The sequence below is a fragment of the Artemia sp. Qi Xiang Cuo genome, chromosome 6 (assembly GCF_049724085.1).
Source record: "Artemia sp. Qi Xiang Cuo chromosome 6, ASM4972408v1, whole genome shotgun sequence".
Taxonomy (NCBI): domain Eukaryota; kingdom Metazoa; phylum Arthropoda; class Branchiopoda; order Anostraca; family Artemiidae; genus Artemia; species Artemia sp. Qi Xiang Cuo.
The window spans coordinates 44,426,362-44,440,609 of record NC_142799.1 but is presented as its reverse complement, the minus strand read 5'-3'; the positions used below and the strand labels follow the sequence as shown (position 1 = coordinate 44,440,609).

Genomic DNA, 14,248 nt, shown 5'->3' with positions numbered 1-14,248 from the left:
CGAACGCTTTTTTTATATCCAAAAACACAGCTGCGGGTATGAGACCAGCTTCAAATGCATCACTGATCCAATCAACCAATTTCAGAACTGCTCTACCCGTAGATAGCCCTTTTCTGAATCCAAATTAATTTTCCATTATAATTTTATTCTTTTCAATATAATACCTTAACTAGGCATGTACCACTTTCCCATGTAACTTAGAGAAAAATGGGAGAATAGATATAGGTTTTCGATTCGATGCGTCATCTTTTTTCCCTCCTTTATGAAGAGGAACCACTCTTGCAATCTTTAGTGCTTCCGGGAAGACTCCAAGATCTAGAGAAAGGTTTATGAGGTGCGTCAACACAGGTAAGACACTCATTTTTGCGGCCTTTATGCGTTTCAGGGAAAACTCTTACATCCCGCTAGAGCTTGACTTCATCGTAGCCAAGAATCGTGCCACTTCCCGTTCCGAATATCTTGCAAACTCAAAGGAATTCAAACTTACAGGCTGTCTTTCAACGACAGATCCAAAACTCGCAGATGTGCGTAGTTTAGCCCGCGCTTGATCGCAAAGTCTTTTTCCTTCATTTGCAAAATAACCACAAAGAAATTCAGATATGTCTTGAGAATCAGTAAGATGACCTCCTGTTGTCTCCAAGACTTTCACCTCCTCCTTACAATGAAATTTACCCAAAAGTTTATTTATTGTTTTCCATGTATTTTTCATATTCCCTTGATTTTCATGAAATTCATTTTGGAAATAAAGTTTCTGAGCATTCCGTTTTACTGAATTTAAAATATTCCGAAATCTTTTGAATTTTATAAAACTATCATCTGAATAATCCTTTAAATAATTCACATAAATTTTGTTTTTCTGCTTTATTGAAACTAGAATAGCTTTTGATATCCATGGTTTCTTAGGAAAATTTCTATTAGGGTTTATTCTTCGCAAGGGACATGTTTCATTCATTACATTCCTCACTATCTCACTGAATAGGTCATATGCAGTATTTGGACACTTTTCCTTTATTACACGCGAGAAATTTGTTTCATCCATCATATTTGCAAAACTCTTTAGGTTTTTATTATTCATTTCACCGTAAAACGAAGCCCTTTCATTTCGTTTATTTTCCTTTGACTGATTCAGCTTTATTTTCGCGAAGTTTCGGGAGAAATGCTCCACGGGGTATTCTTCTGCGTAAGAAGGAGGGGGGGAGGGGTCAGGAAAAATCCCACGGAAGGGGAAATTTTCTACATCATACAATTCCTTTTCAAACGAAAGCATGCTAAGGAGAATTTTTCAGTCGGAATCGTCCTCAAGAAATTTTCCAGGGGTTGGTGGGGGGGGGGGGGTAGGTATGTGAGAATTAAATTGTCTAGGGGAAGTTTTACGGGGAAGATTTAACACGGGAAGAGCTTTTAATAGAGGATTATTCTTGTGGGAAGCGATTTTCCATGAGGAGGTAGCAGACATCCCTGCCTTATTTGAAAAACGATCAGAAATTAAATAAAACTCTTGTATTTTTCAACTGAAAGTAAGGAGCAACATTAAAATATAAAACGAATAGACATTATTTTGTATATGACGGGGTCTGCTCCCTCCTTAATACTTCTCTCTTGACGCTGAAGTTTGACTTTTTTTCCCCCCAATTCTTTCAAAATGACCCATGAAACACAAGGGCCGTATAATTAGAATAAGACGTTTTTTTAAAGTAATAAAAAAAATTTAGAGTGAAGAGCGAGGTATTGAGGAGGGGGCAGCCTCGTTCCTATATGGAATAATTTCTATTGGGTTTAAATTATAATGTTGCTCCTTATTTTCAGTTAAGATTCTGGTCTTCGCGCTAAAATTTTTAGCAAGTTTTTAATTTAATTTATAGACAAAAATAATAATATTTAAAATCAATATCGCTATTATTGTTCTTCTGATATTGACGACGAATTTTTATTATTTTTATTATATCATTATTTATAACTCAAATACCAAAATTTGAAAGAAAAAACTAGGAAAAAAAAATAAAATAGGAGTGTGAAAAACACTACCTGATTATATTTAATTCGTCTCTCTCCGCTTCAACAGGGGTCAGTTCTGGAATCAGTGCCAAATGAGATATTTGTGTTGCAGCCCATCCGATTTGAAAAACAATTACAAGCGGAACAAGAAAAGCAAGCAAAGTCGTTAAAGAGGTATTTAGCTCCAGTCCAGCAAAGATGAAAGGGAAAGAAAAGCAAACGAGCACTGTTCCTGAAAAAGATACGGAGATTTTTAGAAATCCTAGGTGCAGTGTTTGCAAGAAAGACATTTACATATAATTAATTTCAAAAAAACTAATTTTTTCGAGAGAAGTAAAGAGCGAAGTTGAAACTTAAAACTAACAAAAATTATTACTTCACAGCCTATCTAACATATATCAATAAAACTAGTACAAATAAACCAACTAATTATGTTTCCCTATGTTTCTAGGATTATAGAAACCTAGCGCTTTACTGAAAACATAAAATAATATAGGAGTTTTGGTACAGTAAAAGCAAACCAATTAAGGACTTTTTTATGGAATAAAAATAAAGTATTTTAGGATGGTTGCTTTATTTTACTTTCGTTTAATTTGGTATCACTTCTGCACAATGGCTCAGTTCAATGACTGGATCTCGTTTTCGTTCTAAAAAGGACATCTTGATAGTAATAGGACTATAGACTAGCTTTAGAATTAGTATCATAGCTTGAAATTCACTTTTGTATAGAGAGAAATGATCGGATTTCCAGAGTTCATATTATCTTATTTAATCTTCATTTCCAGTAATACTTAAGCATATTTCTTACAATTTAAGATTGTATGTCATGGCAGCGCTGCCATGATCTTTTTTTATTTATACGGAATAACGTATGTTCGTTTTAAGTTTTAATGGCACTCCTTAGTTTCAGTTGAAAACTTATTTTAATATAGTTCCTAATTATCACCGATCTAGGGGAGATAAGACAACTCTAGAAAATACTGCAACAACCTTGACAGCTACAAAAGGCTTTCAGTCTATAACATAAAGTTCATTATCCATACTTCACAAAATAATACATGTTTTTCAGAAATGTGTGTTTTTTGTTGAGCAAAAGGCTGCTTTTACTTAGCCAACTTCGCCAGGTAAGGTCTTAGTGAAGACAGGACTTTATTGATCGCCTAATAAATAACAAAAACTAGAAGACTTCTTTACTAACAGAAAGCTATTTATGGGCTCATTTAAAAGCTTATGTTTATGCCTAATCGCTTATTATAAATTTCACTTGGCAGCACATTCTCATAAAGTGTGCTTTAGATTGTTTCCCCCATTTTTTTTAAATGAAAAAAGTATCTTTTCCAATGAAATGACCAAAAAAAGTATTTTTCAAAACCTAGGAAGGAGTAAATAAGCAAGGGGGCATAAACGTCCTTTCCCCTCATTCACCGCCGTTAGAACTAGCACACAGGCTTCATCACAGAGTGAAGTTTAAAGGTTCAATTCAAAACTGTTGATCATTTAAGCTTAGTTTTTGGTAGATTTCAGTTGAAAAGTTTTTAGTTTTAGTTAAATTTTTTCGCAATAATCTTTTACTTTTAAGATGAGTAGGCGATTTATAAAACTTGCTAAGAGGACCTGGAGGGGGGACTATATGTGAGGGGTATAATAAACCTCCAGTTAAGGGCTCTGGACCATAATTATTGCAATGGTACCGTTTTATGCTTCCAAATTCTTCCACTTAAGAAGTGATACAAAAAGTGCCGTTTTTAGCGCTATATGGCACTTTTGTATGGTAAAATTGATAAAAACTACGTAGATATGAGTAATAGGTTTAAAATGAGCCTTCCCAGGATATGTTTGTCAATTTGAGTGCATCATATTTGGAAAAATAGTGGACTATCTGAAAAGTAATCGTGTTTTTTTTTTTTTTTAACAAGATAAAGATCTGTAATTCTTGGTTTTAATATCAAAATAGATTTCCTTTGTTTTTAAAAAATTAAATTTAGTAGCAATTAAGAATCACTAAAACAATTAAATATTAAACCTTTGAACTATGTTGAACAAAATGGCTATCTCAAAATTCCAATTGGATGACTTTGGCGGGAGGGGGTCTCTAGGGAGTGGGGGCTAGTTGCCCACCAATCTCTTTGGTCGCTTAAAAGGGGGACTTACAAATGTAATTCCCTTTCGAATGAGCTATTACGCATCTCCCTATGATGTTCTGGCCACCCCCTAGCCCTGCTAGAAAAAAAAGAAAGAATAAAAAACGGGAAACAAATCAGTGCTACCGATGCAAAAAAGCAATTTTCTTTGTTGTTTAAGGAGGGGAACTGTAATTTCCATGTAAAAGGTTTCCAACCATGCTGATTCCAATGGTACATTTTCCATTTTGATCTGACGCCATTTTAGAGGGGTTTCAGGCTAATTTTCAAAATCATTATAAATTTCTTTTCGCAATAAACTTGTACTTTTAAGACAAACGGAAATAATAGTCATCATTCCTCAATCAGTGTCAGATGGCAATTTTTTCACTAGAAAAATTTTTTTTTAACGCGGTTTTTAACTTTTGGTTACTATGGGCTGTGGTTCGCTCTTTACATGGTTGCAGCTGCCGCTGTAACCGTGATATTTAGTTTCTCCAAAAATGTTGTCAAATTTAAGATAAGCCTACATAATTCAAGCATCCACTGAAACAGGTCAGTTCTTTTAGTACATCTTTACCTTTTTCATTACTACATTGCTCGTTTTTCAGTTTTCTCTGTCATTTTAACTATATTTGGGAGAATTGGCTCTAGTTTCCCCCCCCCCCACAGGATTTTGAAAAAATTACGTCATTCGTTGGTACCAAAAGTGCCGTTTTTAGTGCAATTTGGAGCTTGCTGATTATGGAAGTAATAGGAAGGACGTAAATATGAGCAATATCTTTTATATGAGCTACTGAAAATCTGTCTAAGATACCGGCGACAACAATACGCCCAATAACAATACGTCCAAAAAAGTGATTTTTCTTGTTGTTGCCGATACGCTTGACATCAATACGCCCGATACCACATACAGTCCTTCCCCAGGGACTATGGAGGGCCATATTATTATCAAAACCATATATACTGGACCTTTGAACTATATTAAACAAGATGGCTATCTCAAAATTTTTATAAGACTTCTTTTGTGGGAGGGGAGTAGTAAGTTATATAAAGCTTTCAACTATACATTCAACTATACATTCACGCCTACAAGAATATGGTCAAAAGTGTATACAATATGAACGATACATTGGAATTGCGCAAGAAAAACCCACATTTTTTAATTGTTTGATTGACGTGTTTGGGGAGATTACTTTCCTTGGCACCTTTTCAGAGCATGTACTTATGAATACCTTTCCAAGCAAGATGGTTAAACATGCTTTTACAATCGGAAACGTTTGATTAACATTTGCAAAAAGGGGTAATGGGATTTGCGAATTGGAGTGTAGGATTTGCGAATTTGATCCTATTAAGGATTGACTTGAAATAAAATTTTTTAACAAGAAATGACTGAAAAGTGTTTTGGAGGAGATGGGGGGATTGTGCCCTGTATAATACACAACTGATGTTTTGGACAGCGTTGTCAATTTAAAATAGTTTAGAAATTAAAAAATTTAACAAGAAATGGCTGAAAAGTGTTTTGAGGGAGATGGGTTGCATGGATGGTTGAGTGGCATGAGAGTTCAGTTAAAGGGGGTACAGCTACACGGGGGTTTAGTTAAATGGGGTCGAGTTTCACGAGGGTTCAGTAGCACGAGGGTTCAGTAGCCCGGGGGGTCAGGGGTACGGAGTGTCGGTGAGACAGGGGGTCAGTGCCCGGGGGGGGAAAGGTGCCCGGGGCTTTAGTTAAATGGGGCTTGAGTTGCACGGGAGTTGAGTTGCACGAGGGTTCAGTTGCACGGGGGTTCAGTTACATGCGGATTCAGTTACACGGGGTTTAGTTAAATGTGGTTGAGTTGCATAGTCTCGTTGGAAAAAATCGTAGTTCATACTTAAACAGTTCTATTAAGAGCTATTTCTATGGAAATGGTTCATTTTTGAATCGAAACTATGCTTTTCTGACTGAAGATACACATTTGAATCAGAAAATGTGAAACTGTACACAATTGAAACAGAGAAGTGTGTTTTGACGATATTTTCTATAATTTCGTCTGAAAAATAGGAGTTCACGCTTAAACAGTTCTAAACAGCTATTTTTATGGAAATGGTTCATTTTTGAACCAAAACTACGCTTTTCTGACTGAAGATATACATTATAATCAGAGAATTGTGTATTGATAGTATTTTCTATAGTCTCGCTGGAAAGAATTGTAGTTCATACTTAAAAAGTTCTATTACGAGCTATTGCTATGGAAATGGCTCATTTTTGAATCGAAACTACGCTTTTCTGACTGAAGATAAATATTTGAATCAGAAAAAGTGAAAGTATACACAGCTGAAACAGAGAAGTGTGTTTTTACCGTATTCTCTATAATTTCGTCTGAAAAATAGGAGTTCACACTTAAAAAGTTCTATTAAGAGCTATTTTTATGGAAATGGTTCAGTTTTGAACCAAAACTACGCTTTTCTGACTGAAGATATACATTATAATCAGAGAAATGTGTTTTGATAGTATTTTTTATAGTCTCATTGGAAAAAATTGGAGTTAATACTTAAACAGTTCTATTAAGAGCTATTTCTATGGAAATGGTTCATTTTTGAACCAAAACTACGCTTTTCTGACTGAAGATATACATTATAATCAGAGAAATGTGTTTTGATAGTATTTTCTATATTTTCGTTGGATAAAATTGGAGCTCATACTTAAACAGTTCTATTAAGAGCTATTTTTATGGAAATGGCTCATTTTTGAACAAAAACTACGCTTTTCTGACTGAAGATATACATTATAATCAGAGAATTGTGTATTGATAGTATTTTCTATAGTCTCGCTGGAAAAAATTGGAGTTCATACTTAAACAGTTCTATTAAGAGCTATTGCTATGAAAATTGCTCATTTTTGAATCGAAACTACGCTTTTCTGACTGAAGATACACATTTGAATCAGAAAAAGTGAAAATATAGACAGCTGAAACAGAGAAGTGTGTTTTGACCGTATTTTCTATAATTTCGTCTGAAAAATAGGACTTCACACTTAAAAAGTTCTATTAAGAGCTATTTTTATGGAAATGGTTCATTTTTGAATCAAAACTACGCTTTTCTGACTGAAGATATACATTATAATCAGAGAATTGTGTTTTAACAGTATTTTCTATAGTCTCGTTGGAAAAAACTGGAGTTCATACTTAAAAAATTCTATTACGAGCTATTTCTATGGAAATGGTTCATTTTTGAACCAAAACTACGCTTTTCTGACTGAAGATATACATTATAATCAGAGAAATGTATTTGATAGTATTTTCTATATTTTCGTCTGAAAAATATGAGTTCACACTAACAAAGTTGTATTCAGAGCTATTGTTATGGAAATATTTCATTTTTGAACTAAAACTATGCTTTTCTGACTCAAGATATACATTATATTCAGAGAAATGTGTTTTGATAGTATTTTCTATAGTCTCGTTCGAAAAAATTGGGGCTCATACTTAAACGGTTCTATTAAGAGTTATTGATATGGAAATGGCTCATTTTTGAATCGAAACTATGCTTTTCTGACTGAAGATACACATTTGAATCAGAAAATGTGAAAATGTACCCAACTGAAACAGAGAAGTGTGTTTTGACCGTATTTTCTATAATTTCGTCTGAAAAATAGGAGTTCAAACTTAAAAAGTTCTATTAAGAGCTATTGCTATGGAAATGGTTCATTTTTGAACCAAAACTACGCTTTTCTGACTGAAGATATACATTATAATCAGAGAAATGTGTTTTAATAGTATTTTCTATAGTCTCGTTGGAAAAAATTGGAGTTCATACTTAAACAGTTCTATTAAGAGCTATTGCTATGGAAATGGTTCATTTTTGAACCAAAACTACGCTTTTCTGACTGAAGATATACATTATAATCAGAGAAATGTGTTTTGATAGTATTTTCTATATTTTCTTCTGAAAAATAGGAGTTCATACTAAAAAAGTTCTATTAAGAGCTATTGTTATGGAAATGGTTTATTTTTGAACTAAAACTACGCTTTTCTGACTGAAGATATACATTATAATCAGAGAAATGTGTTTTGATAGTATTTTCTATAGTCTCGTTGGAAAAAATTGGAGTTCATACTTAAACAATTCTATTAAGAGCTATTGCTATGGAAATGGCTCATTTTTGAGTTGAAACTATGCTTTTCTGACTGAATATGCACATTTGAATAAGAAAATGTGAAAATGTACCCAATTGAAACAGAAAAGTGTGTTTTGACGGTATTTTCTATAATTTCGTCTGAAAAATAGGAGTTCACACTTAAAAAGTTCTATTAAGAGCTATTTTTATGGAAATGGTTCATTTTTGAATCAAAACTACGCTTTTCTGACTGAAGATATACATTATAATCAGAGAAATGTGTTTTGATAGTATTTTCAATAGTCTCGTTGGAAAAAATTGGAGTTCATACTTAAAAAGTTCTATTAAGAGCTATTTCTATGGAAATGCTTCATTTTTGAACCGAAACTACGCTTTTCTGACTGAAGATATACATTATAATCAGAGAATTGTGTTTTGATAGTATTTTCTATATTTTCGTCTGACAAAATAAGAGTTCACACTTAAAAAGTTATATTAAGAGCTATTTTTATTGAAATAGTTCATTTTTGAACCAAAACTACGCTTTTCTGATTGAAGATATACATTATAATCAGAGAAATGTGTTTTGATAGTATTTTCTATAGTCTCGTTGGAAAAAATTGGAGTTCATACTTAAACAATTCTATTAAGAGCTATTGCTATGGAAATGGCTCATTTTTGAATCGAAATTGAAAAAATTGGAGTTCATACTTAAACAATTCTATTAAGAGCTATTGCTATGGAAATGGTTCATTTTTGAACCAAAACTACGCTTTTCTGACTGAAGATATACATTATAATCAGAGAAATGTGTTTTGATAGTATTTTCTATATTTTCGTCTGAAAAATAGGAGTTCACACTTGAAAAGTTCTATTAAGAGCTATTTTTATGGAAATGGTTCATTTTTGAACCAAAACTACGCTTTTCTGACTGAAGATATACATTATAATCAGAGAAATGTGTTTTGGTAGTATTTTCTATAGTCTCGTTGGAAAAAATTGGAGTTCATATTTAAACAATTCTATTAAGAGCTATTGCTATGGAAATGGCTCATTTGTGAATTGAAATTGAAAAAATTTATATTTTTTATAATTGAAAAAATTATATTTATAAAAAATTATTTTTTTGTGGAAAATGACTCATTTTGGAACCAAAACTATGCTTTTCTGACTGAAAATACACAATTGAATCAGGCAAATGTATCTTGATCGTATTTTCTGTAATTTTGCTGCATAAAATGGATTTCACACTTAAAAAGTTTCATTAAGAGCTATTTTTATGAAAATGACTCATTTCGATCTAAAACCACGCTTTTCTGACTGAAGATCCAAGAAATGGGTTTTTGATCAAATTTTCTATAATTTCGACTGAAAAAATAGGAGTTCACACTTAAAAAGTTCTATTAAGAGCTATGAATTGCTTTCGAAAACCCAAATGAATTAGTTGAAAATAAAGTTTTAACAAGAAATGATTTCTGTCGTGAAATGCAAGAGTTGGAATATTTCAGTAGTGACTTGTTGTGCTTTACCTTGTCACAGTTACATTCTCTTGATTTTTCGAAGCTTATTTTGAATTTCTGTCGTGAAATGCAAGAGTTGGAATATTTCAGTAGTGTTTTGTTGTGCTTTACCTTGTCACAGTTACATTCTGTTGATTTTCATAGTTCATTTTGAATTTTTTCGTTTAAATGAAAGAGTTGTAATATTTCAGTAGTGTTTTGTGGTGCTTTACCGTGTCTCAGTTACATTCTGTTTATTTTCATAGTTAATTTTGAATTTATTTAATTGAAATGCAAGAGTTGGAATATTTCAGTAGTGTTTTGTTGTGCTTTACCTTGTCACAGTTACATTCTCTTAATCTTTCAAAGTTCATTTTGAATTTCTTTCGTGAAATGCAAGAATTGGAATATTTCAGTAGTGTCTTGTCGTGGTTTACCTTGTCTACATTCTCATGATTTTTCAAAGTTCATTTTGAATTTCTGTCGTGAAATGCATGAGTTGGAATATTTCAGTAGTGACTTGTTGTGCTTTACCTTGTCACAGTTACATTCTCTTGAGTTTTTCGAAGTTCATTTTGAATTTCTGTCGTGAAATGCAAGAGTTGGAATATTTCAGTAGTGTTTTGTTGTGCATTCCCTTGTCACAGTTACATTCTGTTGATTTTCATAGTTCATTTTGAATTTCTTTCATTGAAATGCAAGAGTTGGAATATTTCAGTAGTGTTTTGTTGTGCTTTACCTTGTCACAGTTACATTCTGTTGATTTTCATAGTTCATTTTGAATTTCTTTCATTGAAATGCAAGAGTTGGAATGTTTCAGTAGTGTTTTGTTGTGCTTTAACTTGTCACAGTTACATTCTCTTAATTTTTCAAAGTTCATTTTGAATTTCTTTCGTGAATTGCAAGAATTGGAATATTTCAGTAGTGTCTTGTCGTGGTTTACCTTGTCACAGCTACATTCTCGTGATTTTTCAAAGTTCATTTTGAATTACTGTCGTGAAATGCAAGAGTTGGAATATTTCATTAGTGACTTGTTGTGCATTACCTTGTCACAGTTATATTCTGATGATTTTTCGAAGTTCATATTGAATTTATCTCGTCACATGCAAGAGTTGGGATATTTCAGTAGTGTTATGTTTTTCTTTACCGTGTCGCAGTTACATTCTGTTGATTTTCATACTTCATTTTGAATTTCTTTCATTGAAATGCACGAGTTGGAATATTTCAGTAGTGTTTTGTTGTGCTTTACCTCGTCACAGTTACATTCTCTTAATTTTTCAAAGTTCATTTTGAATTTCTTTCGCGAAATACAATAATTGAAATATTTAAGTAGTGTCTTGTATTGGTTTACAATGTCACAGCTACATTCTCATGATTTTTCAAAGTTTATTTTGGACTTCTTTCGTTGAAATGCAAGAGTTGGAATATTTCAGTATTGACTTGTTGTGCTTTACCTTGTCACAGTTACATTCTGTTGATTTTTCGAAGTTCATTTTGAATTTCTGTCGTGAAATACAAGAGTTGGAATATTTCAGTAGTGTTTTGTTGTGCTTTACCTTGTCACAGTTACATTCTGTTGATTTTCATAGTTCATTTTGAATTTCTTTCATAGAAATGCAAGAGTTGGAATATTTCAGTAGTGTTTTGTTGTGCTTTACCTTGTCATAGTTACATTCTCTTAATTTTTCAAATTTCATTTTGAATTTCTTTCGTGAAATGCAAGAATTGGAATATTTCAGTAGTATCTTGTCGTGGTTTACCTTGTCACAGCTACATTCTCATGATTTTTCAAAGTTCATTTTGAATTTCTGTCGTGAAATGCAAGAGTTGGAATATTTCAGTAGTGACTTGTTGTGCTGTACCTTGTCACAGCTACATTCTCTTGATTTTTAAAAGTTCATTTTGGATTTCTGTCGTGAAATGCAAGAGTTGGAATATTTCAGTAGTGTTTTGTTGTGCTTTACCTTGTCACAGCTACATTCTGTTGATTTTCATAGTTCATTTTGAATTTCTTTCATTGAAATGCAAGAGTTGGAATATTTCAGTAGGGTTTTGTTGTGCTTTACCTTGTCACAGTTACATTCTCATAATATTTCAAAGTTCATTTTGAATTTCTTTCGTGAAATGCAAGAATTGGAATATCGTTTCTTCAACTGAAAGTAAGGAGCAACATCAAAACTTAAAAACGGACAGAAAATAGAGGCTGTTAAAAGCATATTGAGCCTGTTCATGAGACACCAGTAAAAATTGTGTATGATTCAAAATGGAATAATGATTATTTTTCTGATTATGAACTAAGAGAAGACAATAACTCCATTATCAAGAGAGAACATGGTGAACTATTTTATGGAACAGATTCAAAATTTCCAAAGATAATCATTGATATTAATAATGTATCATAATATATTTTTGCATTAATATTCTACATTGCATTATTTCATTAAAAATATTACATTGTTATGTGTTCATTATTTTTTAGAGTAAGCTAGCATATCAAGCGTTTAGAATGTCCATTAAAACATCAAAGATGTATGAAAAGGAATTTGCGTACATCTATTGTCAGACACACTATTTCCGTAAAATCTGAGCTATTAACGGTTTTTGACCGTAAACTCTAGTTTTTTGTAAGAAAATTATGGAAAATACAATTCTCTGGTTCAAATGAGAAACTTAAGTATATTTTTGGATTGAAAAATACAACTATTTCCTTAAAATCTGAGCTAATAAGGGTTTTTTGACCGTAAACTCTAGTTTCTTGTAAGAAAATTATGGAAAATACAATTCTCTAGTTCAAATATGAAACTTAAGTCCAGTTTTGGATACTCATAATGATGAGGACTGATGGCTCTAATTCAATAATTTTTTTTCCATAAAACAAACTATTTTTTTTTAAACTTCGAAATTATTCAACTTTATTTATTTTTTATCTTTTTCTTTTGTACATATCTTAAAATGACAAAATATCTTTCTTGAATTCACCTCTTGGATGCACAATATAGAAATTAAAAAAAATGTAATTTCCAGACTTCATTTGCATGCAAGAGATACCGAGAGTTCTATGACTCCTCCCCGCAATGAATTCTAAGGGTCTTATGACTCCTCCCCAAAATGAATTCAGATGCTTTTAGGAGTCATCCCCCTTAGCCATAACTCCATTCGACCTTGAGCGAAGGTATAAAAGTTTGATGATGTATTTCTCTTCTTAACAAGTACATTAATACCTTCCAAGATGATAGGACTCTATGACACAGAATTTATGAGTTTGAAAAAATCATCTTGCGGTGTTATATTTGAATGTGCATTTTTGTTATTGTCAATGGAACTTGAAGAAATTGACTGTTATCATTGGATAGTGAACTACAACATGTATGAGAATGATAAAAGCTTGTGGAGTACTACATTACATCGTATAAACAGACTGGGATTCTACGATAGAGTGATTACACCACTTAATAACAGTGGTCAGGAACTGAGAAATGTCCAAGAGAAAATCAGTGAAATTTGCAGCTTTTTTGGGGTTGAAGCACTCTATGTAAAGGGTAATGTACCTACATATAAAGTTTTAATTCAAAAATATGACCCTAGGATTCCACTTTTCAATCTAGAAGAATTTAAGTTTCCTAAATTTGAAGGGGTTTATCATCGTCCTGAAGACGAGGTCAGGTCCTTCGTGCACTGGATACCTAAGGACAAACCTGATCGTGATAAATGCATTAGACATGGTAAAAACTATTCCATATCATGGGACCATCGTTTCTGGATGTTTAAGAGTGAACGTTTGTATGACTATGTGTCAAAATATAATTTTGTATTAATATTCTACATAGCATTATTTCATTAAAAATTTATTATGCATTACATTGTTATATTTTCACTATTTTTAGAGTAAGCTAGCATATCAACAGTTTAGAATGTATATTAAAACATCGGAGATTTGAGAAAAGGAATTTGCATACATCTATTGTCAGACACATGAGGTAACATTGACAAAATCTAGGTATCAGAATGAATAAATTCTTTATCAACATCCGTTGTTGGATATGTCATTATGTCATCTATACTATCAAAACACATTTCTCTGATTATAATGTATATCTTCAGTCAGAAAAGATTAGTTTTGATTCAAAAATGAACCATTTCCATAGAAATAGCTCTTAATAGAACTTTTTATGTGTGAACTCCAATTTTTGAGAGGAAATTATGGAAAATATGGTCAAAATACATTTCTCTGTTTCAATTGTGTACATTTTCACATTTTCTTATTCAAATGTGTATATTCAGTCAGAAAAGCATAGTTTCAATTCAAAAATGAGGAATTTCCATAGAAATAGGTGTTAATAGAACTGTTTAAGTATGAACTCCAATTTTTTCCAATGATACTATAGAAAATACTATCAAAACACAATTCTCTGATTATAATGTATATCTTGAGTCAGAAAAGCGTAGTTTTGGTTCAAAAATGAACCATTTCCATAAAAATAGCTCTTAATAGAACTTTTTAAGTGTGAACTCCTATTTTTAAGACGAAAATATAG

The 14,248-nt window shown here is 32.2% G+C and overlaps 1 protein-coding gene across 1 annotated transcript in view; it reads right to left on the bottom strand.

Moving 5' to 3' along the window:
- Positions 1–14,248, bottom strand: part of LOC148951263 (major facilitator superfamily domain-containing protein 12-like) — a 237,112-nt gene that overhangs the window by 137,059 nt on the left and 85,805 nt on the right. Inside the window, exon 3 of the mRNA XM_089091046.1 lies at positions 2,026–2,227. Within this exon, the coding sequence (XP_088947172.1) occupies positions 2,026–2,227 (202 nt within the window). The remainder of the gene's footprint in view (positions 1–2,025; positions 2,228–14,248) is intronic.